The sequence below is a fragment of the Herpailurus yagouaroundi genome, unplaced genomic scaffold (genome assembly GCF_014898765.1).
Source record: "Herpailurus yagouaroundi ecotype Mexico unplaced genomic scaffold, PumYag 250, whole genome shotgun sequence".
NCBI lineage: Eukaryota > Metazoa > Chordata > Mammalia > Carnivora > Felidae > Herpailurus > Herpailurus yagouaroundi.
Genome location: NW_024412467.1, coordinates 22,343,539 through 22,371,403, shown reverse-complemented (window position 1 = coordinate 22,371,403; position 27,865 = coordinate 22,343,539). Strand labels below are relative to the sequence as shown.

The following is a 27,865-nucleotide window of genomic DNA, read 5'->3' as shown; positions in this document are numbered from 1 at the left end:
TCCCTGTCAGTTAGAAGGGACAATATTAACAAAGACACAGAGAAGAATAATCTCAGCCTATTTATAAAACGGTAAGGAAATTAGACCAGCTTGAGTCCAGCTGGGATAGTTATGGGGAGGACAGCTGTTTAATTATGGTAAAACCAATTGTGAAGAATATTGAATGTCAGTCAAAGGTTTTGTACATAATTCTGCAACCAGTGGAGGGTAGTGAATGATTCTGTAAAGTAAGGACAAAAGAGACTATTTTTTGTATTTTAGGAAGATTGCAGCAGTAGTTGAGTGAGGGGAAAACTAAGGAAATCTTTTTAGGAGGTAGTTATAATAATTCAGGCATGAACTTATCAGATGTTAACTAGGGAACTAGTCATTTGGGCCTGTTTGTGTATCACTTCTTTAACTTAAGTTTTGTATTATTGGCTTAAAATGGATTATGTATTGAAGACCTCTACTTAAAATGCCTCACTTAAAATCCTCTGGTCCCACCTCCTTACAGCCACTGATGCTGATGCAGTGAGCAGTTCTATTCAACCAGCTTTATGCTGAAGCACCTTTTGAGTGCATCTTTTCTCTTCCTGTCCCTGGCTTCTCTGATGCAGTGGCAAACTGGGGTGTCCAGCCAAACTACTGGGCACTCACTTATGTACAACTAAGAAATGCAGGATTATTAACATCTTATGGGTCAACCATCAACCACTGGGGATGTGTGCCGTAGGGTAAATGCTTTCCATTTTCTCCCCACCCCACAGTGATATATTTCATGGAGCTTCCCAAAGTTCCTGTGGGGTCAAATAATCACTCTAGAGATGGCTACCTGGATTATACTGGCTTTCCTTCTAACTCTCCCACCTCATTCTAACACTCCCCTCCTGCTCCCTGTGAACACATCCCCAAATAAATCACCCATGCCCCTGCAGAAGCCTTTGTATCATGCTCTTCTTTGGGGACGCCTAGGCTGAACCAGAACAGGATTTTTACTTCCGGTTCTTTTGAAACCACCATGGTGGAACCTCACATCATGTTCTGCTCCCATTAGAAACGTCAATATGGCCAATAGCTAATATCTCCTTTTGACCTTTTAAATTTAAAACTGGAGCTTGTAGAGCTGATTCAGTCCCATATACTAAGCAGCAGTTTTGTTTGTTGTTGTTTTGAGAGAGAGAGCATGAGCAGGGGAGGGGCAGAGAGAGGGGGAAGGAGAGAATCTTAAGTAGGCTCCATGCTGAACTTGGAGCCCAATGCAGGGCTCAATCCCATGACCCTGGGATCATGACTTGAGCTGAAATCAAGAGTTGGATGCTTGACCCACTGAGCCACCCAGGCACCTCTAAGCAGTGGTTTTAAGCAGACAGGGAGGTAATACGGAGTCCTGGGAAAAGCAGAGAATCTCGAGTTATGAGATCTGGATTTAAGCTTTGCTACTTACGAGGTGAATGAGCGAGGCAAATTATATAATTCTTCTGGTTTTCAGTATCTCCATCTATAAAATAGGAACTTTAGTAACTACTTACCTTCTTAGGGTTCCTATAAGTACCAAACAGGAACAAGGTATGTGTGCTACACTTTTGCTAATTTGAGTGCTCAACTTATATTCTCCCTTCCTCTTGGGTATGTGATCCCAATTTTGTTTGGATGAATATTCACCATTTCCCAACACATCCCATGTTTCACACCTCCCACCTTTGTGCCCTGCACTAGGGTAGGCTCTGATTGACTAAATACCAAGAGATTATTTGTCATTTTCCTGGAAATGTTGATTGGAAAAAAGCAAGACATGAGATTTGGGAGAGAAACTCCCTCACTCTTCTGAGAGAGTAATAAAAAAAAAAAAAATCTCTCCTTGCCCTGAATATGAATGAGACAGCACATAATTCTTAGAAATCTGTAGACATCATCTAGTGGCCCTAATGAGGGTAAACCTAAAGATGAAACAGAAAGGAGCTGTGGTGAGATTACTGAACTTCTGAACCAAGCCACATCCAAAGACTACATGACCTTTGGTCATTTCAGATAAGTGAATCTTTTTTTTTTAAATAAGTGAGTCAAATATTTTATTTAAGCCAGTTTGAGTCAGGTTTTTCTCTTACCAGGAATAAAAGAATTTCCAACTCATAGAGTATGTAAATAAGCTTTATAACTTGCAACTCACTATAAAAACATTAGTTTGTACTGTTTTTATTATTACTAGTTACCAAGAATACCTATAGTCCATGCAGCAGGTTGAGAAAAATTCCTTTCCTGTTTTCATTTTAATCTAGTACAAACTTTTGGGAAGAAATTTAAATGACTGCCTTATAGTGATTTCAGATATAGATCCCAGCTAGGATAACTATAAATATAGAAAGAAGCAAATTTAAAAACAAAAAAACAAAAAAACAAAAAAAACAACGCTATAAAACTGACTGAATTTTAAAAAATATATTAAACTCACAAGTCATAAAAGACTGTCAGAATTAGCTACATAAAAATACAAAAACTTCTATAATTCAGGGGAAAAATTACTATAAACAAGTTAAAATGCAAAGACAACCTGGAGGGGATGTTATACAGTAGATAAACTCCCAATATATAAAGAGTTCTTATAAATCAATAAAAGGAAACTGCCTCAATAGAAAGATAAGTAAAAGGCTTCATCATGAAATTTAAAGACCATAAGAAAAGATACTAAACTTAAGATCAAAGAAAGTCAAGGGTAATCTTTAAAAGATATTACTAATAATTGTGATAACTAACACATATTAAGCACCAGACACTATACGAATTCTTTCACAGAAATTTAGGTATAAGAATAATCATTATAGAGTTAAACAAATGAAAACAACTTGAATGTCAAGCAATAGAAAACTGGTAAAATACGTTATGATACATTCCTATACTGAAATACATTGGTGCCATTAAAAGGGATCCAATAAGCTCTTAAGTGTTAACATGGAAAAAAGTATAATACATTGTTGAGTTCATCAAACAGAATGATCCCATTATATTAAAGTACATATTTACATATACATTTATGGTCTAGAAGTAAATGGCAACTATTAATAATGGTTATCTCTCAGGGTCACCTGGGTGGCTCAGTTGGTTAAGCTCCAGTTGGGCTCAGGTCATGATCTCACAGCTCGTGGGTTCAGGCCCTGTGTTGGGCTCTGTGCTGACAGCTTGGAGCCTAGAGTCTGCTTCAGATGCTATGTTTCCCTCTCTCTCTGCCCTTTCCCTGCTCACCCTCTGTCTCTCTCTTTCAAACATAAATAAACGTTAAAACAAAACAAAACAAATAATGGCTATCTCTCAAGTATAAGATTACCTAGGGACCATTTTGTGTAGTTTTTATAAAATGTATGTAGTACAAAAATATTTTTATTTTAAAATAAATAATTAAATGAGCATGAATCAGAAAGAAATCTGGGTTGGGTAATGTGTGGCCACCTTGATGGCTGAATGCATTCCTCTTGTCATCAGCCTTGAATGCTGATGAAGCGTCTGGCAGATGATAGTGACTATCATGTTTAGAAAGAGTGGAAGGCAAGAGGAGGGGCAGCATTAAGAGCTACACTCCACTGTCCCAAAGTTGTGCATACAGCAGCACTGGTGGGTTGGAGAGGGCATGGGGAATGGCTTCCCAGGGAGGTATGAGCGAAGAAAACAGAGCTTTCCCAACCAAGAAACTAGGAATGAAGAAATTTCACCATCAGCTCCGGGTGAAGGAAGGGATTTAGTTTTTTTATGTTCGTTCTCCTAAATGCCCACCTACAGCGTTCAGAATTGGCTCCTTGAAAACTATGAGAAGTAGTCATTTTCCAGGTTCTGGCTGTGAAGGCCAGAGGCTGTCCCATCTCCTCTGCTACCAAACCAGGAATTTCTTGTACCTGATCTCATCCCTTCCTGGTTCTTTGGAGTTGCCTTTGGACTAATTTTGATAACATGTCAGCACTGCTATGAACAGCCAAAGCCTAGTATGATCCTATGAGGTAAGGCCCTTGGCTGAGTTGACATCTCCCTTCCCCTGTAGCAGGATTCTCACACAGAGTCATGATACCAAGACTTTTCTTTCTAGGAAGCAACTTTATTTGTGCCAGCACTGACTCAGTTGGGTTCACACCCAACACCCCCGAACACGAAGTGGCATAGTTTTTTATATATTTTCAACTTTCTTTTGTCTCCCATATATGGTAACACACAAACATGCAATCTGATTAAGTGGTCTCATGTTACAGGGTCATGAGGGATATCACGTAGGAATATAGCCAGGTTGCCTTGAGGTTTTTTTAGTTTACATTCCTTAGGGAGTGGACCCTACCACACCTCCACCTCCAGAACCTGGAGTCTGGAGTTCTAGATAACAAGCACAAGGAGGAATTACACAAACAAATAAGCTTTATGCTCTCTTAATCCATGCCTTGTCACTGACTTAGATGAATTAGAGAAAGTTCTTTGGTTGAATCTTAGGCCTTAAAACTCAAAAGGATCGGACAGTATCAGTGTGTAATCTTTTAGATGAAAAAACTGAAAACTTAAATGTTACCTAATTCTTCCAAGGCCATGACAAACTTTAGAGCTGACGGGAGAATCCAGTCTTCCTCTCGTAGCATGATTTCCACTCTGCATGCCACATTTTGGGCTGCCACATTTCCAGCAGCAGAGCTTCAGAGTTTCAGGGATTTATAAAGAGTGATCTTTTACATCTTCACTCAAAATAGTGAATTGGAAATGAAGTTGTAGGACTGAACACTTTTACTGTAATGCCTAGTGTTGTTAATAACAAGAGTACTTAAGTGTAATACAGTCAAACAATGTGACATTTGTTTATTCATCCATTTATGAAACATTTATTCAGCATATACAACATGCCAGGCCCTGCTGCAGGAAAAATGAAAACTTACAGCAGTAGCAAGGAACCACATAACCTGGCAATAATTTTAAGCCATACATCCTTATCCAGTCAGTCTGGTCCTGCCCATTAGATCCCTGACCATTGGTCTTGGCCACCCTTGAACAAAGAATTAGTACATCAGTGCAAAACACTCAGTTTCCTGAAGACCCTCTGGCAACATTCACTTACAATAAACTCTTGGATACGGTCCCTGTGGATGGTAGTCTGATGGAAATCTCTGAAAGTCAGGACATACAGAAGTTTTTACTTCTTACACTTCATCTATCACTGGGATTTCTGCATCCTTTACAATGTTTACAGGAAGTCCTGCCAGGTAGACAGGACAAGCTGCATCATCAATTAAACAACAAGACCCAGTCCTAACCCCTGGAATGATTTTAGACAATTGCAGTGGCTCAGCAAAGACTCCAGCTAGTAAATTTTGGTTATAAAATAAGCATGGCTATATGTTAGTAAACTCATAAACCACCACATCTTATGAACAGTTGTCTGAGAATGGGCTTTCCTTGTGTCAGAATGGCTACCTGTACATTTCCTAAAATGTGTGGAGAAGCACCAAGGCAGGCTGACCATTGACATCACTGACAGCTGGTTGTGTTGCAAGTGTCTCAACATGTGCCAAAGAGTCCGTGTCTACTGAAAGCAAGTGTGCATTGAAGTCAACGACAGCAGGAAGCATCCTGTGGGAAGCCCTCTCATCTGTTACCTGCAGTCCCTAAAATCACCTTCAACATACTAAAGGCAAAAATCCTGTCTCCACCACAGATTCACATTACAGAAAAGTTACACACTGATTTTTTATTAAAATCTAGGTGACAAATTGGTCACTTATAACCAAGAATGAAGAAAGTTCTTTACATAAAAGGGAAATGACACCAGAAGGAAAATTTTAACTTTAGGAATGAAGGAAGAGAAATGGAAATGGAAAATATTTGGGTAAATATAATCTATTGAGTTCTTTTCCTGAATTCTTTAAACTATGGGTGATGGTTGAAGGCAATAATTGTAACATTATCTAATGGGTTTTCAATTCATGTAGATGCAATGTACACAATAACTACAGGGAAGAGTAAAGCGACATACAGAGTGGTGAAGTTTTTGTATTCCTCTTAAAGTAACAAAGTATTAATTCGAATAAACTGAAAAATAAAGGATATATGTCATAACTCCCAGCATAACCACTAAAAATCCATAAAAAGATATGGTAAAAGCCTCAAAAAAAGATATGTTAAAGCTTCAATAGATAAACTGAAATTGAATACTAAAAAGTAATCAAATAATTTAAAAGAAGGAGTAAAGGGAAAACAGAGGAATGAAAACAGGTGGAAACAAGAGAACAATAACAAAATGATAGACCTAAATCTTAACACTTCAGTAATAAATACAAATGGCTCCAAAAAGACAAGGAACGCCAGAGTGGTTAAAGAAAAAGAATCAACTATATGCTGTCCATGAGAAAATCACTTTAAATGTACTGACATAAGTTAGAAAAAGATGGAAAAAGAAATTACATGAAAACACTAATCAGAAGAAATCCAGAATTACTATAATAATATAAGACAAAGTAGACTTTAAAGAAAGGAAAATTACTGGGACAAAGAGGGACATTTGATAAATGGGTCATTCTACCAATAAGACATAACAATCCTAAGTGTATATGTACCTAAAAACAGGACTTTAAAATACATTATTTAAAAATAGGTAAAACAGAAAGGAAAAGTAGAAAAACACACAATTATAATTGGAGACTTCAATACTTCTCTTTCAGGAATTGATAAAACAAGTGTATAGAATAGAAAATCAACAAGATATAGAACTGAACCAACTGATCTACTGACATTTTTAGAACACCTCCAAGGAACAACAGAAGAACACACATTCATTTCAAGTGTACATGGGACATTCACTGACATAGACCATATTCTGGGTTATGAGAAAATCCTCATAAGTGTAAGAGAATAAAAATCACACAAAGTATGTTTTCTGATCACAACAGAATTAAACTAGAGATCAATAACAAAAAGATGACTAGAGTATCTCCAAATCTTTGTAAATGAAAACACACACACTTCTAAATAAATAATCCATGAGTCACAAAGACTCTCAAAAGAAATTAGAAAATAGTTCTTGGGGGTTTTTTGGTTTTTTTTTAGAGAGTGCACATGCACACATGCATGTATGAGTGAGTAGGAGAGTGGCAGAAGGAGAGGGAGAGAGGAATCCTAAGCAGGTCCCATGTTTAGCATGGAGCCCAGCACAGGGCTCCAACTCATGACTGTGAGATCATGACCTGAGCCAAAATCCAGAGTCGGATGCCTAACCGACTGAGCCACCTGGGTGCCCCTAGAAAATATTTTGAATTGAATGAAAATGAAAACACAACATATCAATATTTGAGGAATCCAGTTCACACAGTGCTTCAAGAGAAATTTATAGGTTTAAATACTTAAATCAAAAAAGAAGAAAGATTTTGAATAAGTAATCTAAGCTTCTACCTTAGGGAAAAGGGCAGGTCAGCAAATAGAGGGAAGGAAAAAATAAAGGTAAGAGCAGAAATTAGTGAAACTAAAAAGAGTAACAAGAGAAAATAAAAGAAAAAATTTGTTTCTCAAATAGATCAATAAAATTCAGTAAACTTCTAGACAGACATAAAGAAAAAACAGAGAAGATACAATATAAAGAATTAAAAAAAGTAAATCACTATAAATTCTATAGACAGCAAAAAGATAATGAATAATACAAAACTATGTACATAACTTTGACTGCTTAGATGCAATGGACCAAGTCCTCAAAGGCCACAAAGTATCAAGACTCACCTAAGAAAAAATTAGGCATCCTGAATAGTTCTATTTATATCTGTTAAATAAATTGTAGTTTAAATCTTGCCAAAAAAGAAAAATCTAGGCCAAGATGGTTATATTAACAAATCTTGCCCAATGTTTAAAGAAAAACACCCAATTCTGCACAATCAGCATCATACAGGAAATTCTAGTCAATGCAACAAGGGAAAAGAAAGAAAGAAAGAAAGAAAGAAAGAAAGAAAGAAAGAAAGAAAGAAAGGAAGGACATACAGATTGAAAAGGAAGAAATTAAATTGTCTTGGTCCTCACACTATAGCTGTTGTTTCAGGAAACATGATGTCTATACGGAAATCCCAAGGAATCTATAAAAAACTTGTAGAATTAGCACATGAGTTTAGCAAGATGGAAAGATACAAGGTCAACAGAAAAAAATCAATTTTATTTATATATATTGGCAATGAGTAATTTGAAATCAGTTTTTTTTAATGTTTATTTATTTTTGAGAGAGAGAGACAGAGTGCAAGCAGGGGAGGAACAGAGAGAGGGAGACACAGAATCTGAAGCCGTCAGCACAGAGCCTGGCGTGGGGTTCAAACTCACGAACCATAAGATCATGACTTGAGCCAACGTAGGAAACTTAACTGACTGAGCCACCCAACCACCCCTGAAATCAGTTTTTTAAAATGACATTTATAATAGCTCTAAAAAAAAGATAAGCAGTTGAGTATAAAGCTAACATGCAGAATCTATGTGCTAAAAACTACAAAGTGCCAATGAAAGAAATGAAAGGAGACCTAAATAGAGAGCCACACAATGTATGTAGCCATACAACATTCATCTCAACAATACAGTTAAGATGGCAAATATCCCCCAAATTGATCTATAAATTTAATGCAATTCCAATAAAAATCCAAGAAGGACTGTTTATATAGACTAGGTGATTCTACAACTTATATAAAAAGGCAAAAGGACTAGAATACCAGAAAGTTCTTAAAAAAGGATTAAGCAATTTTAAGACTTGCTATAAAGTTGCAGTATTCTAAAATAGTGTGATATTAACAAAGGAATAGACACATAGTTCAACAGAACAGAACAGAGTCCATAAATAGACCCACACAATATAGTTAATTGATTTTTGACCCAGGTACAAAAAATATTAAAAAGAATAGTCTTTTAACAAATTGTGTTGGAACAATTAGATGCCAATATGCATACAAATTAACTCGGACCTAAACATTGTATCTTAAACAAAAAAATTAACTAAAAACTAGACTATATGGGTCCTTTCCATAATTTGGCTATTGTTGATAATGCTGCTATAAAGCCAAAAAACAGACTCTTAACTATAGAGAACAAACTTATGTTACCAGAGGGGAGGAGGTGGGGGAAGGGTAAAATAGGTGACTGGGATTAAAGAGTGAACTCGCTGTGATGAGCACCAGGTGTTGTATGTAAGTGCTGAATCCCTAAATTGTACACCTAAAACTAATATTACACTATATGTTAACTAATAGGAATTTAAATAAAAACTTGGAAGAAAAAAATATATAAAATGGGTTTCACAACCAGGTAAAAAAAAATATTAAAGTGGGTTTCCTGTAAAAAATTTAAAATAAAAAATAGACCATAGATCTAAATGGAAAATGTAAAACTATGAAATTTTGGGAAAAAGCTTAGGAAAAAATCTTTGTGACCTTAGATTAGGCAAAGAACTCCTAAATAAGACATCAAAAGCATGATTCATAAATGAACAACTGACAATTTTGACTTCATCAAAATAAAAAACTTATGGTCTGCAAACGTCACTTAAAAATGAAAAGAGAATCTACACTTGTAGAAACTACTACAAATCACATATGTGATAAAAAATTTGTATCCAGAACCCAACAAAACTTAGCACTCAATAGTAAGAGAACAACTCAATTAAAAAATGAGACCAATTAGGCAAGAAAAAGAAATAAAGGACACACAAATAAAAAGAAAGAAGTAAAACTGTCACTATTTGCAGATGACATAATATTATATGTAGAAAATCCTAAAGAATCCACTAAAAATATTAGAATAAACAAATTCAGTAGTTTCAGGATACACAATCAAAATAAAAAAAAAATCTGTTGTGTTTCCATATATAAATAACAAACTAGCAAAAAAAGATACTAAGAAAACAATTCCATTTATAATTCTGCCAAAAAAATAAAATACTTAGAAATCAATTTCACCAAGGAAGTGAAAGATCTGTATACTGAAAACTGTAAGACACTGATGAAAGAAATTGAAAAAGACACGATATACTGCGCTCATAATTGGAAGAATTAATATTGTTAAAATATCCATGGTTCCCAAAGCAAATTTGGGAACAAACAAATTCAATGCAATCCTATCAAACTTCCAATAGCATTTCTCACAAAAATAAAACAATCCTAAAATTTGAGTGGAACTGTGAAAGACCCAAAATAGCCAAAGTAAGCCTGAAAAAGAAGAACAAAGCTGGAAACATCTCACTCCCTGATTTCAAACTATATTTCAAAGCTGTATTGGCAAAACAAACAAACAAACAAAACAAAACAAAACAAAAATAAAAAACAGAGACACATAGACCAATGGAACCGAGTAGGGAACCCAGAAATAAGCTCATGCATATATGGCCAGTTAATTTACAACAAAAGAGCCAAGAATATAGGATAGGGGAAGAACAGTCTCTTCAATAAATGGTGCTGGGAAAACTGGATGGCCACATGTAAAGAATGAAATTGGACCAATATCTTACACCATACACAAAAATTAACTAAAAAGGGATTAAAGATTTGAATGTAAGATCTGATACCATAAAACCCCTAGTACAAAACATAGGTGGTAAGCTTGACATTTGTCTTGTGAGAATATTTTGGATTTGGTAAAAAAAAAAAAAAAATTAAAAAAATAAATTAAAAATAAATAAATAAATAAATAAATAAATAAGTGGGGCTACATCAAACTAAAAACCTTCTATACAGCAAAGAAAACCATCAGCAAGATGAAAAGGCAACCTAATGAATGGGAAACAATATTTGCAAATCATATGTCTGATAAGGGGTTAATATCCAAAATACATAACGAATTCCTATAATTCAATAGCAAACTAAGAAACCAATTAAGAAATGGTCAGAGGACTGTTATTCAACATAGTATTGGAAGTCTTAGCCTCTGCAATCAGACAACACAAAGAAATAAAAGGCATCCAAATTGGCCCGGAGGAGGTCAAACTTTCCCTCTTCGAAGATGACATGACACTCTATATGGAAAACCCAAAAGATTCCACCAAAAAATGCTAGAATTGATTAATGAATTCAGCAAAGTTGCAGGATATAAAATCAATGCACAAGAATCAGTTGCATTCCTATACACGAACAATGAAGCCACAGAAAGAGAAGTCAAGGAATCGATCCCATTTACAATTGCACAAAAACCATAAAGTACCTAGGAATAAATCTAACCAAAGAGGTGAAAAATCTATATGCTGAAAACTATAGAAAGCTTATAAAAGAAATTGAAGAAGACACAAAAAAATGGAAAAAGATTCCATGCTCCTGGATAGGAAGAACAAATATTGTTAAAATGTCGATACTACCCAAAGGAATTTACATATTCAATGCAATCCCTGTCAAAATAACACCAGCATTCTTCACAGAGCTAAAACAAATAATCCTAAAATTTGTATGGAACCAGAAAAGACCCCAAATAGCCAAAGCAATCTTGAAAAAGAAAACCAAAGCAGGAGGCATCACAATCCCAGACTTCAAGCTATACTACAAACCTGTAATCATCAAGACAGTATGGTACTGGCACAAGAACAGACACTCAGATCAACGGAACAGAATAGAGAACCCAGAAATGGACCCACAAACATATGGCCAACTAATCTTTGACAAAGCAGGAAAGAATATCCAATGGAATAAAGACAGTCTCGTCAGCAAGTGGCGCTGGGAAAACTGGACAGCGACATGCAGAAGAATGAACCTGGACCCCTTTCTTACACCATACACAAAAATAAACTCAAAATGGATGAAAGACCTCAATGTAAGACAGGAAGCCATCAAAATCCTTGAGGAGAAAGCAGGCAAAAACCTCTTTGATCTTGGCCGCAGCAACTTCTTACTCAACACGTCTCCAGAGGTAAGGGAAACAAAAGCAAAAATGAATACTGAGACCTCCTCAAAATAAAAAGCTTCTGCACAGTGAAGGAAACAATCAGCAAAACTAGAAGGCAACTGACAGAATGGGAGAAGATATTTGCAAGCAACATATTGGATAAAGGGTTAGTATCCAAAATCTGCAAAGAACTTATCAAACTCAACACCCAAAAACAAATAATCCAGTGAAGAAATGGGCAAAAGACATGAATAGACACTTCTCCAAAGAAGACATCCAGATGGCCAACCAACACATGAACTAATGCTCAACATCACTCATTATCAGGGAAATACAAGTCAAAACCACAATGAGATACCACCTCACACCTGTCAGAATGGCTAACATTAACCACTCAGGCAACAACAGATGTTGGTGAGGATGCGGAGAAAGAGGATCTTTTTTGCATTGTTGGTGGCAATGCAAGCTGGTGCAGCCACTCTGGAAAACAGTATGGAGGTTCCTCAAAAACTAAAAATAGAACTATCATATGACCCAGCAATTGTACTAGTAGGCATTTATCCAAGGGATACAGGTGTGTTGTTTCGAAGGGACACATGCACCCCCATGTTTATAGCAGCACTATCAACAATAGCCAAAGTATGGAAAGAGCCCGAATGTCCATCAATGGATGAATGGATAAAGAAGATATGGTATATATATATATATATATATATATATATATATACACACTGGAGTATTACTCGGCAATCAAAAAGAATGAAATCTTGCTATTTGCAGCTACATGGATGGAACTGGAGGGTATTATGCTAAGTGAAATTAGTCAGTCAGAGAAAGACAAAAATCATATGACTTCACTCATATGAGGACTTTAAGGGACAAAACAGATGAATATAAGGGAAGGGAAACAAAAATAATGTAAAAACAGGGAGGGGGACAAAACAGAAGAGACTCATAAATATGGAGAACAAACTGAGGGTTACTGGAGGGGGTTGTGGGTGGGGGGATGGGCTAAATGGGTAAGGGGCACTAAGGCATCTACTCCTGAAATCATTGTTGCATGCTATGCTAACTAATTTGGATGTAAATTTTAAAAAATGAAAAATAAAATAAAATGATTAAAAAAAAATAAAAGAAGAAAAAAAAAAGAAATGGGCAGAGAATGTGAATAGACATTATCCCAAAGAATATATAAAGATGGACAACAGGTACATGAAAAGATGTTTAACATTACTATATGTCAGGTAAATGCAAATCAAAACTACCAAGATAACACATCACATCTGTTAGAATGGCTATTATCAAAAAGACAAGAAATAACTGTTGACAAGTATGTGAAGAAAAAGGAACGCTGCACACTGGAGGTGGTAATGTAAATTGGTATAGCCACTGTAGAAAACAGTATGTAGCTTCCTCCAAAAATTAAAAATAGAACCACTATATGATGCAGCAATTCCACTTCTATGTATTTATCCAAAGAAAACAAAAATATTGACTTAAAAAGATGTATGTGCACCGTGCTTATTGCAGCCTTATTTACAATAGCCAAGATATAGAATCAACCTAAGTGTCCACTGATGGACGGATGACTGAATACCACATTTTCTACATATATGTATATATATATACATATATATACATACTGGAATTTATTCAGTCATTAAAAAGAATGAAATATTGCTATTTGCTACAACACGGATGGACCTTGAGGGCATTATGTTAAGTGAAATACATCATGTAGAGAAAGAAATACCATATAATCTTACTTATATGTAGAATCTAAAACAAAAAACAAAACAATAAAGCAGTGAGCTCATGGAAACAAAGAACAGACTGGTGGTTACCAGAGGTGGAGAATGGAGGGGTGAGGGTGTGAAGGAGGCTAAATGGGTGAAGAGAGTTAAAAAGTACAAATTCCTAGCTACAAACAGGTCATAGGGATATAATATATAGCATGGGGGACAAAAAGGAAAAAAAACAATAAGCATAAGATTTCAAAGAACACTTTACTGAAGAAAATCCATAATGGCAAATAAACATGTGAAAACATGATTTTAACACGATTTTCCGCCTTGTGAAATGCAAATTAAAACCTAACGGCATACCATTTACATACCCCTATTAATTAGAATAGCTAAAATTAAAAAATAAATAAGAACACAATACCTACCTGGCAATCCTATACTTAGGGAAAGAAATGAAAACTTTTGTTCACATAAAACCTCTACATGAATATTTATAGCAGCTCCATTCATAACAACAACTGGAAGCAACCCAAATGCCCAAATGCCTTTAATCCAAATGGCTTAATAGATAAAGAAATGGTGGTGAATCCACAGGATGGAATACTACTCAACAATGAAAAGGAATGAACTATTGATACACACAACAACATGGGTGAATCTCAAAAGCATTACAATGGATGAAAGAACTCTGACTCAAAGCTTACATATTGTCTGAATCTATTTATGTGACATTTTGGAAAAGGCAAAAATGTAAGAATGAAGATCAGTGGTTGTAAGGGGTAGAGATGGAGGTGGGAGTGTAACTACAAACGGATGGGACAGGGAGTTTTCTGAGGTGATAGTTTTCTGTTCCTGACTGTAATGGTGATTGCATAAGTGTGTTAAAACTAAGAGAACTGGTATACAACATTCAACTTCTCTATGCTATGCTCACCACCAATGTAGGTATCACTCGTCAACATGCAAAGGCTATTACAATACCATTGACTATATTCTATACCTGAAACTAATGTAACATCATGTGTCTACTATATGCAAATTAAAAAAATAAAATAAAATAGTCATGGGGATGAACAGTACAACATAGAGAATAATCATAAAATTATAATGGCTTTGTACAGTGATGGTAACTTACACTTAATATGGTTGGTATTTTGTAATGTAGATGATTGTTGAAGCTGTATGTTGTACACTTGAAACTAATATAATATTATGTGTCAACTATACTTCAATTAAAAATTTAAAAAATAGGGGCGCCTAAGTGGCTCAGTAGGTTAAAGCGTCTGACTCCTGATTTTGGCTCAGGTCATGATCTCACGGTTTCTGAAATCAAGCTCTTCATCAGGCTCTGTGCTGACAGCATGGAGCCTGCTTGAGATTCTTTCTCTCTCTCTCTCTCTCTCCTGCCCCTTTCCCCCTCTCATGCTCTCTTTCTCTCTCTCTCTCCAAAATAAATAAGTAAATAAATAAATTTTAAAAAATTAAATAAAAAAAATAAAACAACTCAGAGAACTGTATAAGCAAAAAACAGAGTCAAATTTACAGTTTTTAAGTTAAAAAAAATTAAAAACGACTTTGGAAAGAGTACCTTATAGCAGGGCTTCAGCAGTGTCTCACATATATTCCCGTAGTTAAGCAACAACAGTAATCAACAAAATATCCTCCTTCCCTCCCCACCCCTGCCCCCACAGAAGGTTAAACTATCAACCAAGACATTGGGACAATGCTTGGGTCAATAGTTTCTTCTAAATAATAAGTCTTGGGCCAAGAGTTTCTTCTAAGTAAGTACTAACTCAATAACAAAATATGGCATTATGGCCAGGGCTATGGTATCACAATATGTGAAGACCAAAAAGTCCAAGATCTAATCAGCTCATGTGTGCACCTCCCCTACCCCAAGGGACAGAGTCAAAAACCATGTTCTATGGACCTTAGCACGCTGTGTGTCTCACATTTTATCATCAGGAAATCAGTCCAGTGGGGACTTCTGAAGCTTGTGCCAACTATAATTAATAACACAGATTTTCTATCACATGTGCCCTGACTAGTGTCTCTGGAAAAGAAAAATGTTATTTAGAATTTGTGAAAATTTGTAGGCATTAGGTATTTGTCAAAACTCATATAACGGCACACCAAAAAGAGCAAGTTGTATTTTGTGTAAATTAAAAAAAAAAAAAAATGTTAACCTTTGGGAAAAGCCTATCTCAAACTGTAACTTAAGACACATTTTAAGCAACTATTTCACGTCTTTTTGTTTATTAGAGCTCAAATTAAAGTGATAGGTGGTAAGAATGTTTACCATGAGGTTGGTTCTTCTTTTGTGGTTTAGTTTATTACCAGAAACAGAAAATACAAGTCAGCAGAGAGGTCAAAAATGGAGGGTGGGGAGAGTCTGACCTGTTAGGAACCTAACAGGAATTAGGAATTGTTAGGAATTGTTCTGTTTATGTATTTCACAACCATCCTATTAATGGGGTAGTATCTTCCATGTTTATAAGCTGTTTAAGGACTAAATCCTAATAGTGATAGATCAAGTGAACTACATAATGGTGATCACAGGTGATACCAAAACTCCTCTGGGGCTGCTGGAACCCTGGAAGATCATAATGGCTTTAGGAAAATTATTAACCAGTCTGGCTTTCCATGAGATCTAAACCCACCAAGTGGTTAGCACGTTTGGAGTGTGAGTGCATTTTACAGAAAGCTCCAAGGTGCTCCAGGGTGGTGGTTCCCTGGGAAGCAGAGTGGATATCCAAGAGCTTTGGCTGGTATGAAGGAGTTCTCCAGAAAATGACTGATTAAGAAAACAAGTTCACATAGAGTTAAACAGTACATTCTGTCGGCTGTAATGATGTTGTCAAGGACACCATAAATAATCCAATGAATATATTAACACCATAAGTGAGATTTCTTGGTTTCTGGTTTGCATTTACTTCAGCGTTCCTTAAGGGTGTGGTCCTTCCCTGTTCACCCAAAGTCAACACTAGGTTCAGATATTTTCTTACCTCAAAGTTTCATTTTCTGAATTTATTGAGCAATCATTCCCCATTCACCTCCAGTGCCAAGAAGTGGGTATCTCAGGGTAATCTCCCCTCAACTAGCTTCATTATCTATGAATCCTCTAAACTATCTTAGAAGCAACCCCAGGAACAGGTTTAAACCTGTTGTAAACCCAGTGTCCCCCAACATGCTGGACCCCATGGCACTAGTAGGTGTTCAGTGTTGGCTTGGAACAGTGTCAATTATGGCTGTCATTGAGCTCCAGCCAAAGGTCCCACAAAGTGACAGGTGCTGCTCTGAATGATGAATTCTTCATCCCATGATCACTCCCAGTTGGGAGAAAATAAATGGTTTTTCATTTTTTTAAATCTTTTAAATATTTATTTTCGAGAGAGAGAGAAAGGACAAGTCAGGGAGGGGCAGAGAGAGAGAAGGGAACAGAGGATCCCAAGCAGGCTCTGTGCCATAGACAGCAGAGAGCCTGATGCGGGTTCAAATTCATGAACTGTGAGATCATGACCTGAGCTGAAGTTGGACACTTAACTAACTGAGCCATGCAGGCACCCCCAAAATAAAGGTTTTGAGAGAATTAACCAATCTCACTATTGTCTCTTCACTATAATCTGAACCACCCATTTTCAGCAAAGCAAGAAGAGTGGGGTGGTGTTTAGATACCAATAATCTTCATTGACAACATTATAAAAAGCAAGAGGGGACACTGACCAAGGACCAGAGTTGGCTCTAACACCCACATGGCTGGTGATGGAACTAGGCCTACCTCTGATTTGGAGCTGTCTTCTGAGGTCAATGTAAAAAGCCACATTCACTGCACTTTCAAGAAAAAAAAAAATCCTTGGAAAAACTGTGAGCGACAGTGTAGTATTGTAATGCATTCTACATGTTTCTACACAAAATAACACTTCCCTTTACTACTTTTCCTCTAAGTGTTCAGTGGGAGAAGACACAATACTGATTAGTTTAGAGTATTTTCCCTTCTGAGTAGACAACTGACTTTTTATTTTTCACTGACTTTTTTCTATAGGTATGAGCTCCTTTCCACCCCTCCCTTACCCCTGTTATCTGTCATGTCCCTTCACTTCTCTGGCGATACTTCTAAAAGCTGTGTTTCAAGTGACACTTTGCAATCTTAAACAAAAGATGTGTACCTTTTGAAAAAAAAGAGAATCAGAGCTTCATCTCCTATTTGCCCTTCACCCCAGTTTGCCTCCACCCAGCCTGCAGCCATGGAGGTACAGGCCAAAACTCACCACAATTCCATTGCTGATTAAACTGTAAGGAACATAGGGGTGCCTGGATGCCTCAGTTGGTGGAGCGTGGGACTCTTGGTCTTGGGGTCGTGAGTGTGTGGAGATTACTTCAAAGTAAATCTTCAAAAAAAACTGTAAAAAACATAAAAGTATATTATTACATATGATATTTGCCATAGGTTTCTCAAAAATGCCTTTTATCAAGTTCAGGAAATTCCCTTCCACGTCTAATTTGCTAATTTTCATTTAGTTTTATCTGCAGGTATTGGAGATGTTATTACCATGGTTATTACATAGGTAGATATTTTAGTATCAAACTATCTTTGAATAGGGCCTACTTTCATATGCATGTGTTCATAAACTGCTGGATTCAATTTGTTAATATTTTGTTTGAGATTTAAGATTACCATATAATTTAATTCCTTGCATTTTTAAAATCTAGTTTAAATATTAACAACTTCCATAATAATGCCTTCTTCCTCCATGAGTTGGTCAGATACTTCAATTTATTGTAGGGAAAAATTAAATCTTAATCCACCATATGAAGAAGTCAATAGATAAAGTAAAATTGATTAGCCACAAAATAGCAATGTAAGAATTACTGAAGAATAAGAAAGTAAATATGAGAAGAAACATCTGATGGGATTGGAAGGAGTTGCTTCTAGAGAAAAGAGCGATAAAATTGGGCACTGCTTGATTTGCTTTTGTTTTATTTTATTTTGTTTGTTAAAATAATCATTCTAGGGGTGCCTGGGCACCTCAGTTGGTTAAGCGTCCGACTTTGGCTCAGGTCATGATCTCACAGTTCCTGGGTTCAAGTCCTGTGTCAGGCTCTGTCCTGACAGCTTGCTTCAGATTCTGTCTCCCTTTCTCTCTGCCCCTCCCCCACTTGTGCTCGGTCTCTGTCTCTGTCTCTGTCTCTGTCTCTGTCTCTGTCTCTCTCTCAAAAATAAACATTAAAAAAAATTAATAAAAAAAATAAGCCTTTTAGGGGTGCTTGGGTGGATCGGCTGGTTAAGCTTTTTACTTTGGCTCAGGCCATGATCCTGTGGTTCATGAGTTTGAGCCCCACATTGGGTCCTCTGCTGTCAGCACAGAGCCTGCTTCAGATCCTCTGTCCCCCTCTCCCTCTGCCCCTTCACTGCTTGCTCTCTCTCTCTCTCTCAAAAATGAATGAACATTAAAAAAAAAGTAATAATCCTTTTAATATTACTTTTCTTTTAAAACCATGAATATGTATTACTTTGATAAAAACTAAGGAGCAGATTTTGTTTCACAAAACTCAGAGACATTTATGGTGCAGAATCTATTTTGAGATCTGTGACACCTTCTTCCTTTTCTCTAGTGAACATATATTAAAGTTGTGGCTTGTTTCTCCAAGCTCTTTCCAGCTAGTACATTTTGCATTTCCCTCTCTCTGAACACGTGAAACTTCTTCCCTCCACCTTTCAACAACCCCAAATATTGGATTTCTTCCAAGCAAACATTGGAAGACATTTTTAACCCCCTCCCCCTATTAGAAAGCATGCAATAAAATCATTTTTATATTCATTTAAAATATCCTACAAAGGACTTCTGGTCTGGTGACAGAATTCTGTAGAGGTCAGGCACTGGTTGGTTGGAGGTTTTTTTTTTTTTTTTTGGCATCTGGTTGAATGATAGGTGCTGTGGCTCTGGTTGGACAACAAATTCAGTATACACTGATGGATGCTGGAGGGATCCTTGAGTGATGATGCTGTCAGGAAGTACTTCCTAGACCCAATTTGGGCTGATTGGGAAGTGTTGCCCTTTACAGACGCTGGTCCACCAACCAGTTTCATGGTAAGGCTGACTCTGGAGATGAGCTTATACACGCCACTTGTTGGATGATCATTTTAAATCAGAATTAAGACTGATGAGAGGTAAACTGAAAACCAATCATGACAAAAGGTATTCCTTTGTTGATTTGTTCTTTTTGTTTGTGATGGAAACTGATTATCTTTTTTTTCTGTTAAAACAATTAAAGCAGTAGCTTTTGAGTTTTGTGGGATTTTTAAAAATTGCCGCCATTGGTTTGCATATTTGCTTTACCTTGTCGCTAAGTGGGAAGGAGGTGACATTTTCTTTAAATTAAAATTTGCATATTTAATCAGCATTTCAGATTCCTTGGAGCAGACTGTTGCTCCCTTCCATCTATTTGTGTTATTGTCATTGTTGATACAGTGGAAGAGTTGAAAACAGTAGACTTTAGCTTGCTGGGGTACTTTTCATTGAGGATTGAGATCACAAGCAACTATCATCTTGGGACCCGTGGGGTGGGGGGAGTTCTTAAAATCAGGACTTCAGACTCTAAGGATAAAACTGCTTCCTTCTGTTTTTCTTGTCAACCTTTTCGAAGAATTTAAGACTAACTGTCTTAATTCTGGAGGCTGATTGGCTATGGTATTTGAAGACTGTGATTGAGTTAAGACAATGGATGCTAGATAACAGGAAGAGGAAAGATGAGGTTTGGGGACTATATTGACATTTAGATTCTGATTAGATTGGAAAAGGGCAATTATAGTTGATGTGGTCATATTATATTTGATTGGATTAAAGTGTGGCTGGTTGGTTCAATTATCTAATTGAAAAAGGAGGTGGCCAAGCAATCTGATTTATGTTATATCTAATAAAGGTAATCACACAGGGATCCTGGAGAGAAGAGGGTATCAGTAACTTTGTATATCTGGGGGTGGCAGGGGTGGGGTCACTGGAGGCTGCTAGAGGTTTTCTATAGGGGATAACCCTGAAGATGATCTTGAAGGCTGGCACAGTGGACAGCAGGCTTCTAGGAAGGGTATGTCCAAAGGAAACAGTTATGAAAGGGCATCTTGTACTTAAGAACACTGAAATGTTCCAGATGGCCACTGTATGGTGTGGAGTGTTGGGAAATGGGTGGATGGGTTTGGTGATTAGGGACCTGGTAGGAAAAAATTTAACATTCCAGTTTTATCTCAAAATAGAGTGTTGGAGGAGATTTTCAAGAAAGGGAGTGACATTATCAGATGTATTTTTTATGAGGACCACTGGATTATTTATAGAAGATAGACAAGAATGAGAATACACTGGGGCACCTGGGTGGCTCAGTCAGGTAAGCCTCCGACTTTGGCTCAGGTCATGATCTCACGGTTCATGGGTTCCAGCCCAGCGTTGGTCTCTGGGCTGACAGCTCAGAGCATGTAGCCTGCTTCAGATTCTGTGTTTCTCTCTCTCTCTGTCCCTCCCCCGTTCATCCTCTGTCTCTCTGTCTCTCTCTCAAAAATAAACATCGAAAAAGTCAAAGAAAAAGAAAAGAAAAGAAAAGAAAAGAAAAGAAAAGAAAAGAAAAGAAAAAAGAAAAGAAAAGAAAAGAATGAGAATATACTGATGATAGGGCACTGATGAGGAGGCTTCAGGTGGAAAAAAAAGCACAATTGTTATCTTAAGGCCAGTGGTAGGAAAGGAGAGAAAAGAAAACATATGAAATATTTTCTTTTAATTGGTTATGTGTGAAGGACAGTAGTCCAGGAAAATGCTTAGAATTCTTGTTTGCCCAATTTGGTGAGTGGTAACACCACAATATTTTCTCCTTGGCACATAGGTGCCATATTTTACTATCATATAAGAAAAGGTTTCTTCTTGAGGTTGTGCTCACAGGCATCACTGCTTTTAGAAGGACGTGATGAAAGTCTGGCATATATTTCACAGCCAGTTTTTCTAAACGTGGTTCCTTGAGGCACTGGTTTTGAGAAAAGTAAACAGATACTCTGTAGAGGAAGAAATGTTGAATAATCCAAAAAACTTTTGGGAAACATGAAATATTACACGCCCCCTTGGAAAGTCACAGTGGAAACATATCAGAGACTCACAGTAAAGAGACTCTTAAACTTTCTTTGACTCTGACTTTCCCATATTTATTTGAGTTTAGAACTCCTTTTTCACAGAACACATATTTGGGGGGATTTAAGTAGACCGAATGCAGTGTTTGTGTTATGAAATTTGGGTAGGATTCGATTATCCACAAATAACTGTGTTTGAATCAGAAGACAGAACTGTATCCAGTGGTGTGCTGCTAAATGTTTACTGGCCAAACTAGGGGAGGTGGGGGAGGTAGGAGAGAGTGGAGGTGTGAGAGATACAGAAGGAAGCACAAAATAGTTGTCTTGGAGAGCAAGACAGCAGACTCCCTGAGGCAGCATGATAGAATTACCAGGCAGTTTTGAATCCCCATTGGAGGGTTGAGGTCATGAACTTCAAGTGAGGCTAGCCAACAATAGCAGTGCTGTTTTCCTCAGCCCTGCCGTTTAGGAGTTATGAAGACAGGGGCTACGTTTAACCAGGATTAGAGCTTTTCCAGGCAAGAATAACAGGAAGGAAAGAAGCATGAGAGATGAGAATCCATGCAATGTCTGGTGGGTAAGGAAGGAGCAAGCAGAGGGGAGTATGATGGAAAAGTGCTTTGGATCAGAGGTCTCAAACTATCAGAGGACAGTTGGAGTTAGGTTATTTATTCCAAGAGTAAGCAAACTGAAAGGAAAGGAGGTTCTAGAGTTCAGATTTGGGAAATGGGGCACTTGCTCATAGTGATAAGAGCTAGGGCATGGAAAAGGAAGAGGCCATCAGAAGTGAGAAGGTCTAGGTGTCTGGTAGGTTCTGTGGATGACATCCAGGATTATGATGAATGGAGGATGGAGGAGGACGGCAGTTGAGCCAGGTGCTAAACCTCAAGGATTCTGGAGGAAAGGGAATTCCAGAGATGACAGCAACAGCTGGGGTAGTATCACTGGGTTGCATGAGCTTCAAGGAAGCTAGGAGTTCTAAAAATGTAGAAGAAATGTTTTTGAAACTGCAAAGACATCCCACTTTTAGAGTTTGAGATGATGTGGATGTCAGAGGACATGGATGTGGATGTGATGTGGATGTCCTCTACTTTAGGAGAAATGGTCTCCTCAGGGAACAGCAGGCTTCCAGCATGAGACAAGAAGGTAAAGGGAAGGTCCCAGAGGTGGCTGAGGATTTAGGAGAGTTTGTTGATGAGGAGCGTCTTTCCAGAGGGCAGAGTGGAAGAGTTTGGGAGGGTGGGGATGGTTGGATGAGACCTTGTCTTGAGTTTGTGGGGGTGAGGCTCCAGAGGATGACGGAGCTGTAGTGCATGAGGCAGGATGGACTGGTCTTGAGGGAAGATGGTTGATTCAAGTTGAGTCCAATAAAATTAGGGGGAGGCTTCATTCCACTTTGGCTGAAACACCAGGAAGCATCCCTAGATGCCTTGTTTTCCACAGCAATCAGGGCCATACCTACACTGCTTCTGCACACTTTAGTACTGGGCATAAGGTGGACTCAACAAATACTCACTGCAGAAATTATTCTCAAGGGACAACAACTAATACGGTCCTGCCTCACTTCTAACATATTAATAGGATCTTAGCTAACATTACCACCCTCTAGGAAAGTACTAAAAGATGCTTTTGTCTGACCCTTCTCCCCTCACTCACTTACCTCCTCAAGAAGAGTGGTGTATCTGATTGCGAGGACAGGTGCCTTCTCCTCCAGGGCCAACCTGGACATTTTCCTCTCAGACTCTGCTTTCCTGTGGTCACTACACCCAAATCCAGTCCCAGGCCCATTGCAGGCCTGCTTTCTTGGTTCCCCAACTCGTGCTTGATGGGGGTACCCAGACAGATAAGGGTACCTGGACGGGTGAAAATTTGCTCTGTAAACCAACCCTCTCCACGTACAGCTCTCAAAACCCAGCTTTGCAATGTCCAACATGGGAACTATTAGTCACATATGGCTATTTAAATTTAAATTAATTAAAATAAAAGTCATTGTCTTGATGGCACTAGCCACATCTCAAGGGCACAATAGCCTCACATGGCTACACATCGGTCAGCACAGCTACAGAACACTTCCGTCATTCCAGAAAATTCTAGTAGAATGCACCGCTCTGAAACATTAATCAAACCATTGTTATTGGCCCCTTTCTTTTTTTTTTTTTTTTGGTTTTTTTTTGTTTTTTTTGTTTTTGTTTTTGTTTAACCAACAGATGTTTATTTCTCATAGTTCTGAATGCTGGGAAGTCCAAGATCAGGGTGCCAGCACTGTATATTGGCCCCTTTCTAACTCAAGTGTTTTTCATTGCAGCCGAATCCATGAGCTAGCCCGGAAACTCCCCGGCATCAGACAGGAACTGGAAGCGGGAGTGGGCGTGCCGAGCTGCCAGCATGGCGCAGTACAAGGGCACGATGCGGGAGGCCGGCCGGGCCATGCACCTGATCAAGAAGCGGGAAAAGCAGAAGGAGCAGATGGAGGTGCTGAAGCAGCGGATCGCCGAGGAGACCCTCATCAAGTCGAAGGTGGACAAGAAATTCTCGGCTCATTACGACGCCGTGGAGGCCGAGCTGAAGTCAAGCACGGTGGGCCTGGTGACCTTGAACGACATGAAGGCCAAGCAGGAGGCCCTGCTCAAGGAGCGGGAGATGCAGCTGGCCAAGAGGGAGCAGCTGGAGGCGCGGCGGCTGCAGCTGGAGGCACTGCGGGAGAAGGAGCGTAAGCAGGAGCAGAAGCGCAAGATCTGCAGCCTGTCCTTCACGCTCGACGAGGGCGACGAGGGCAACGTGGATGAGGAGGTGGCGGCTAGGGAGCAGCCCACGCCGGCGGGGCTGAGCAAGAAGAAGAACCTGGGGAAGAATCCAGATGTGGACACGAGCTTCCTGCCTGACCGCGACCGCGAGGAGGAGGAGAACCGGCTGCGGGAGCAGCTGCGGCAGGAGTGGGAGGCCAGGCGCGAGAAGGTGAAGCGCGAGGAGATGGAGGTCACGTTCAGCTACTGGGACGGCTCCGGGCACCGGCGCACCGTGCGCATCCACAAGGGTGGCACCGTGCAGCAGTTCCTGAAGAGGGCCCTGCAGGGACTGCGAAAGGACTTCCGTGAGCTGCGGTCGGCGGGCGTGGAGCAGCTCATGTACATCAAGGAGGACCTGATCCTGCCCCACTACCACACCTTCTACGACTTCATCGTCACCAAGGCCCGGGGCAAGAGTGGGCCGCTCTTCAACTTCGACGTGCACGATGACGTGCGGCTGCTGAGCGACGCCACCATGGAAAAGGATGAGTCACACGCGGGCAAGGTGGTGCTGCGGAGCTGGTACGAGAAGAACAAGCACATCTTCCCCGCGAGCCGCTGGGAACCCTACGACCCTGAAAAGAAGTGGGACAAGTACACGATCCGATGACCCCCTTCCCGCTCCTCTGAGGCTCCCTGTCATGTCCCACCCCCACCTTGTCCTGCATATGGAGCCTTGGCGGCCCCCTGGTGACCTCCTGCCCACACCAAGGCAGCGACAGCCAGCAGAGGAAACGGTTTTCTGTACCCTGGAAATTCCAACTTAATTTGGTGACCTTCATTTCTTTCCCGAAATTTAATAAAGAGCCGAAAGTTCTCGTGATTCAAGTGTTGTCATTCTGTTGCTGATGGTTACTTTTGGTTTGGTTGTTTTGCAGAGGCTTGGGGGCGATTTTTAATGTTACTGTGTGAATTCATGATATGGCCACGTTGAGCTATATTGGAACCATGACTGGGCATACCGTGGGACACAAGTGAGAGTAAGGGGCGCATTTTTGACCTGGGTCACGGTATTTAAGGAAGTACTCATGGGCATAGACTTTGGAGCCAAACTGCCTGTGTTTGATTCCCAATTTAACTTCTTTACCTGCTGTATAATTTGGGACAAATTAATTGAACCTCTGTGCCTCAGTTTCCTCTACTGTAAGTAGGGTAACAATAGCTCTTATGTCATAAGATCTCTTTGGAGATTAAATAAGTATTTGCAAAGCACTTAGAACTCAGTAAATGTCTGTTATTCTTTGGTCTTGGTTAATTTATTTAAAGAACCACTATGACCCATTTCAGAACCATGTGAGGACAAAAGGTTGACCTGCCCACAACTTTAACCAAGATCAGGGGAGTTGGGAGGGGGCAGTGGCTCACAAACTGGGAGAGCAGACCCCTTCTGAGTGATCCTTAGCTAGATTGTTTAGCCCCAGGGGTTGGGAGTTGGTTAGTATAGCCTAGAGATCAGGATTTCTGTTTGCCTTTTGCCTCAAGCTCCAATATGGCTCTGCACAGTGCTGTTAAAGATTCTATCTTTATTTGCCTTAAAGTTTTGATACTTGATTCAGTGTGGATTTCCTTGTGTTAATGTTGATTATTTAAAATATTGCATTAGGGGCGCCTGGGTGGCTCAGTTGGTTGAGGGTCAGACTTCAGCTCAGGTCATGATCTCCCAGTTAGTGGGTTCTAGCCCCACATCGGACTCTGTGCTGACAGCTCAGAGCCTAGAGCCTGCTTCAGATTCTGTCTCCCTCTCTCTCTGCACCTCTCCAGCTCACACTCTGTCTCTCTCCCTCTCTCTCAAAAATAAATATTTAAAAAACCTTTAAATATTGTATTAAGATATTTATCTTCATTACAGAGTTTTTGGGTGTTTCCACTCCCCACCCCCAACGTTTGCCTTAATGCCCAAGGGAGGTGCCTCACTCACTTTACCCCAGTCCCAGCTTGGAGTGTAGGAGGGACCCTTCTTTTCTCAGAGTTCTTGACTCAACCCATAAACAAGAACTTCTGCCAGAATGTTGGCCCTCTGGGCTGTGGGTCCCAGCATTGGGACTATTAGGATCATTGGGGAAGCTTTTAAACCTTCCAATTCCCAGGTCACATCCAGAGTCAGGATCTCTGTGGGACATAGACATTAGCATGTTTTGAAGCTCCCCAGGATTCAACGTGCAGTCAGTTTTGAGAAGGAATGTGTTAGGGTTGCCTTCTCTCTACCTCTTACTAACTCCTTCCCTGAGATTCCAGACCATACGTACACCTGGGTCAGAGCTCAGGACAGGCTGAGGGCCTTATCTCTGGACTCTGATTTACTTGGTGGTGGTGGTGGTGGGTGTGTGTGTGTGTGAAATGGTACTACCCAAAGTGTGGTCCTTGGAGTGGCAGTGTTAGCCCTTGGCAGCTTATCAGAAAGCAGAATCTCCGGTCCTACCCCACACCTACTGAATCAGAATGTGTGTTCCAACAGGATCACCAGGTGATTCATATGCACAGTAAGATTTTAAAACCTGTAGCCGGCTAGATGTCTGTTCTATAGTCTGCACTTTTTTTTTTAATAGTGATTTATCTTTGAGAAAGAGAGAGAATGAGTGGTGAGGGACATAGAGAGAGGAAGACAGAATCCAAAGCAGGCTCCAGGCTCTGAGCTGTGAGCACAGAGCCGACTTGGGGCTCAAACCCATGGATGGCGAGATCATGACCTGAGCCAAAGTTGGTCACTTAATCGATCAAGTCACTCAGGCGCCCCTCTATAGTCTGCACTTCTAACATCTTAACTCAAGACCTAGACTTAGAGGGTGCTAATAGTAGGATCCCACATCTTCGCTTGCAGGTCCAAGCTACATTTTCTAATCCAGCTTTAATTTGAACATTGATATCCTGGCCACAGTCCAACCCTTGCATCTGTTTCTTAATTGATTTGGTGTTACTTAGATTCACTTAGTTACTTAATCCTTCCATGCATGACAAAACCCACAAAGTTCACAGTGGCTTAAGCAAGCTTATTTCTTTTCCTGTACAAATCTAGAGATAAATTTGCATAGCATCAATCAAAGACCCAGGCTACTTCCATCTGTTCTTTTACCAAAGTGGTCTCCATACCCGCAGATACCTCATAATCCAAGATGGAAGCTCCAACTCCAACCACCACATACACATACCAGGAAACAGAAAGAAGGTAAGGGGAGAAGGAAAGCCCAAAGGCATAAAATGACTGTCTCTTAAGGATACGTGTAAACTGACAAATAATACTTTGATTTAGATCCCTTTTGCCAGAGCTTGGTTCTTTGGCACACTTTGCTGCAAGGAAAGCTGGGAGATGTAGTCTTTTTTTTTTTTATTTTGAAAAAAAAATTATTTATTTTTTAATTTCAGTATAGTTAAGATACAGTGTTATATTAGTTTCAGGTGTACAATATAATGGTTCA

At 39.1% G+C, this 27,865-nt stretch overlaps 1 protein-coding gene across 1 annotated transcript; it reads left to right on the top strand.

The window, feature by feature from the left end:
- The first annotated feature begins 5 nt into the window (after window positions 1–5).
- FAM50B (family with sequence similarity 50 member B) lies at window positions 6–25,275 on the top strand. The gene is made up of 2 exons (XM_040460606.1): window positions 6–71; window positions 23,972–25,275. Exon 2 carries the CDS (start codon window positions 24,052–24,054, stop codon window positions 25,060–25,062), a length of 1,011 nt encoding a protein of 336 aa, XP_040316540.1. The 5' UTR covers window positions 6–71; window positions 23,972–24,051; the 3' UTR covers window positions 25,063–25,275.
- The last annotated feature ends 2,590 nt before the right edge of the window (window positions 25,276–27,865 follow it).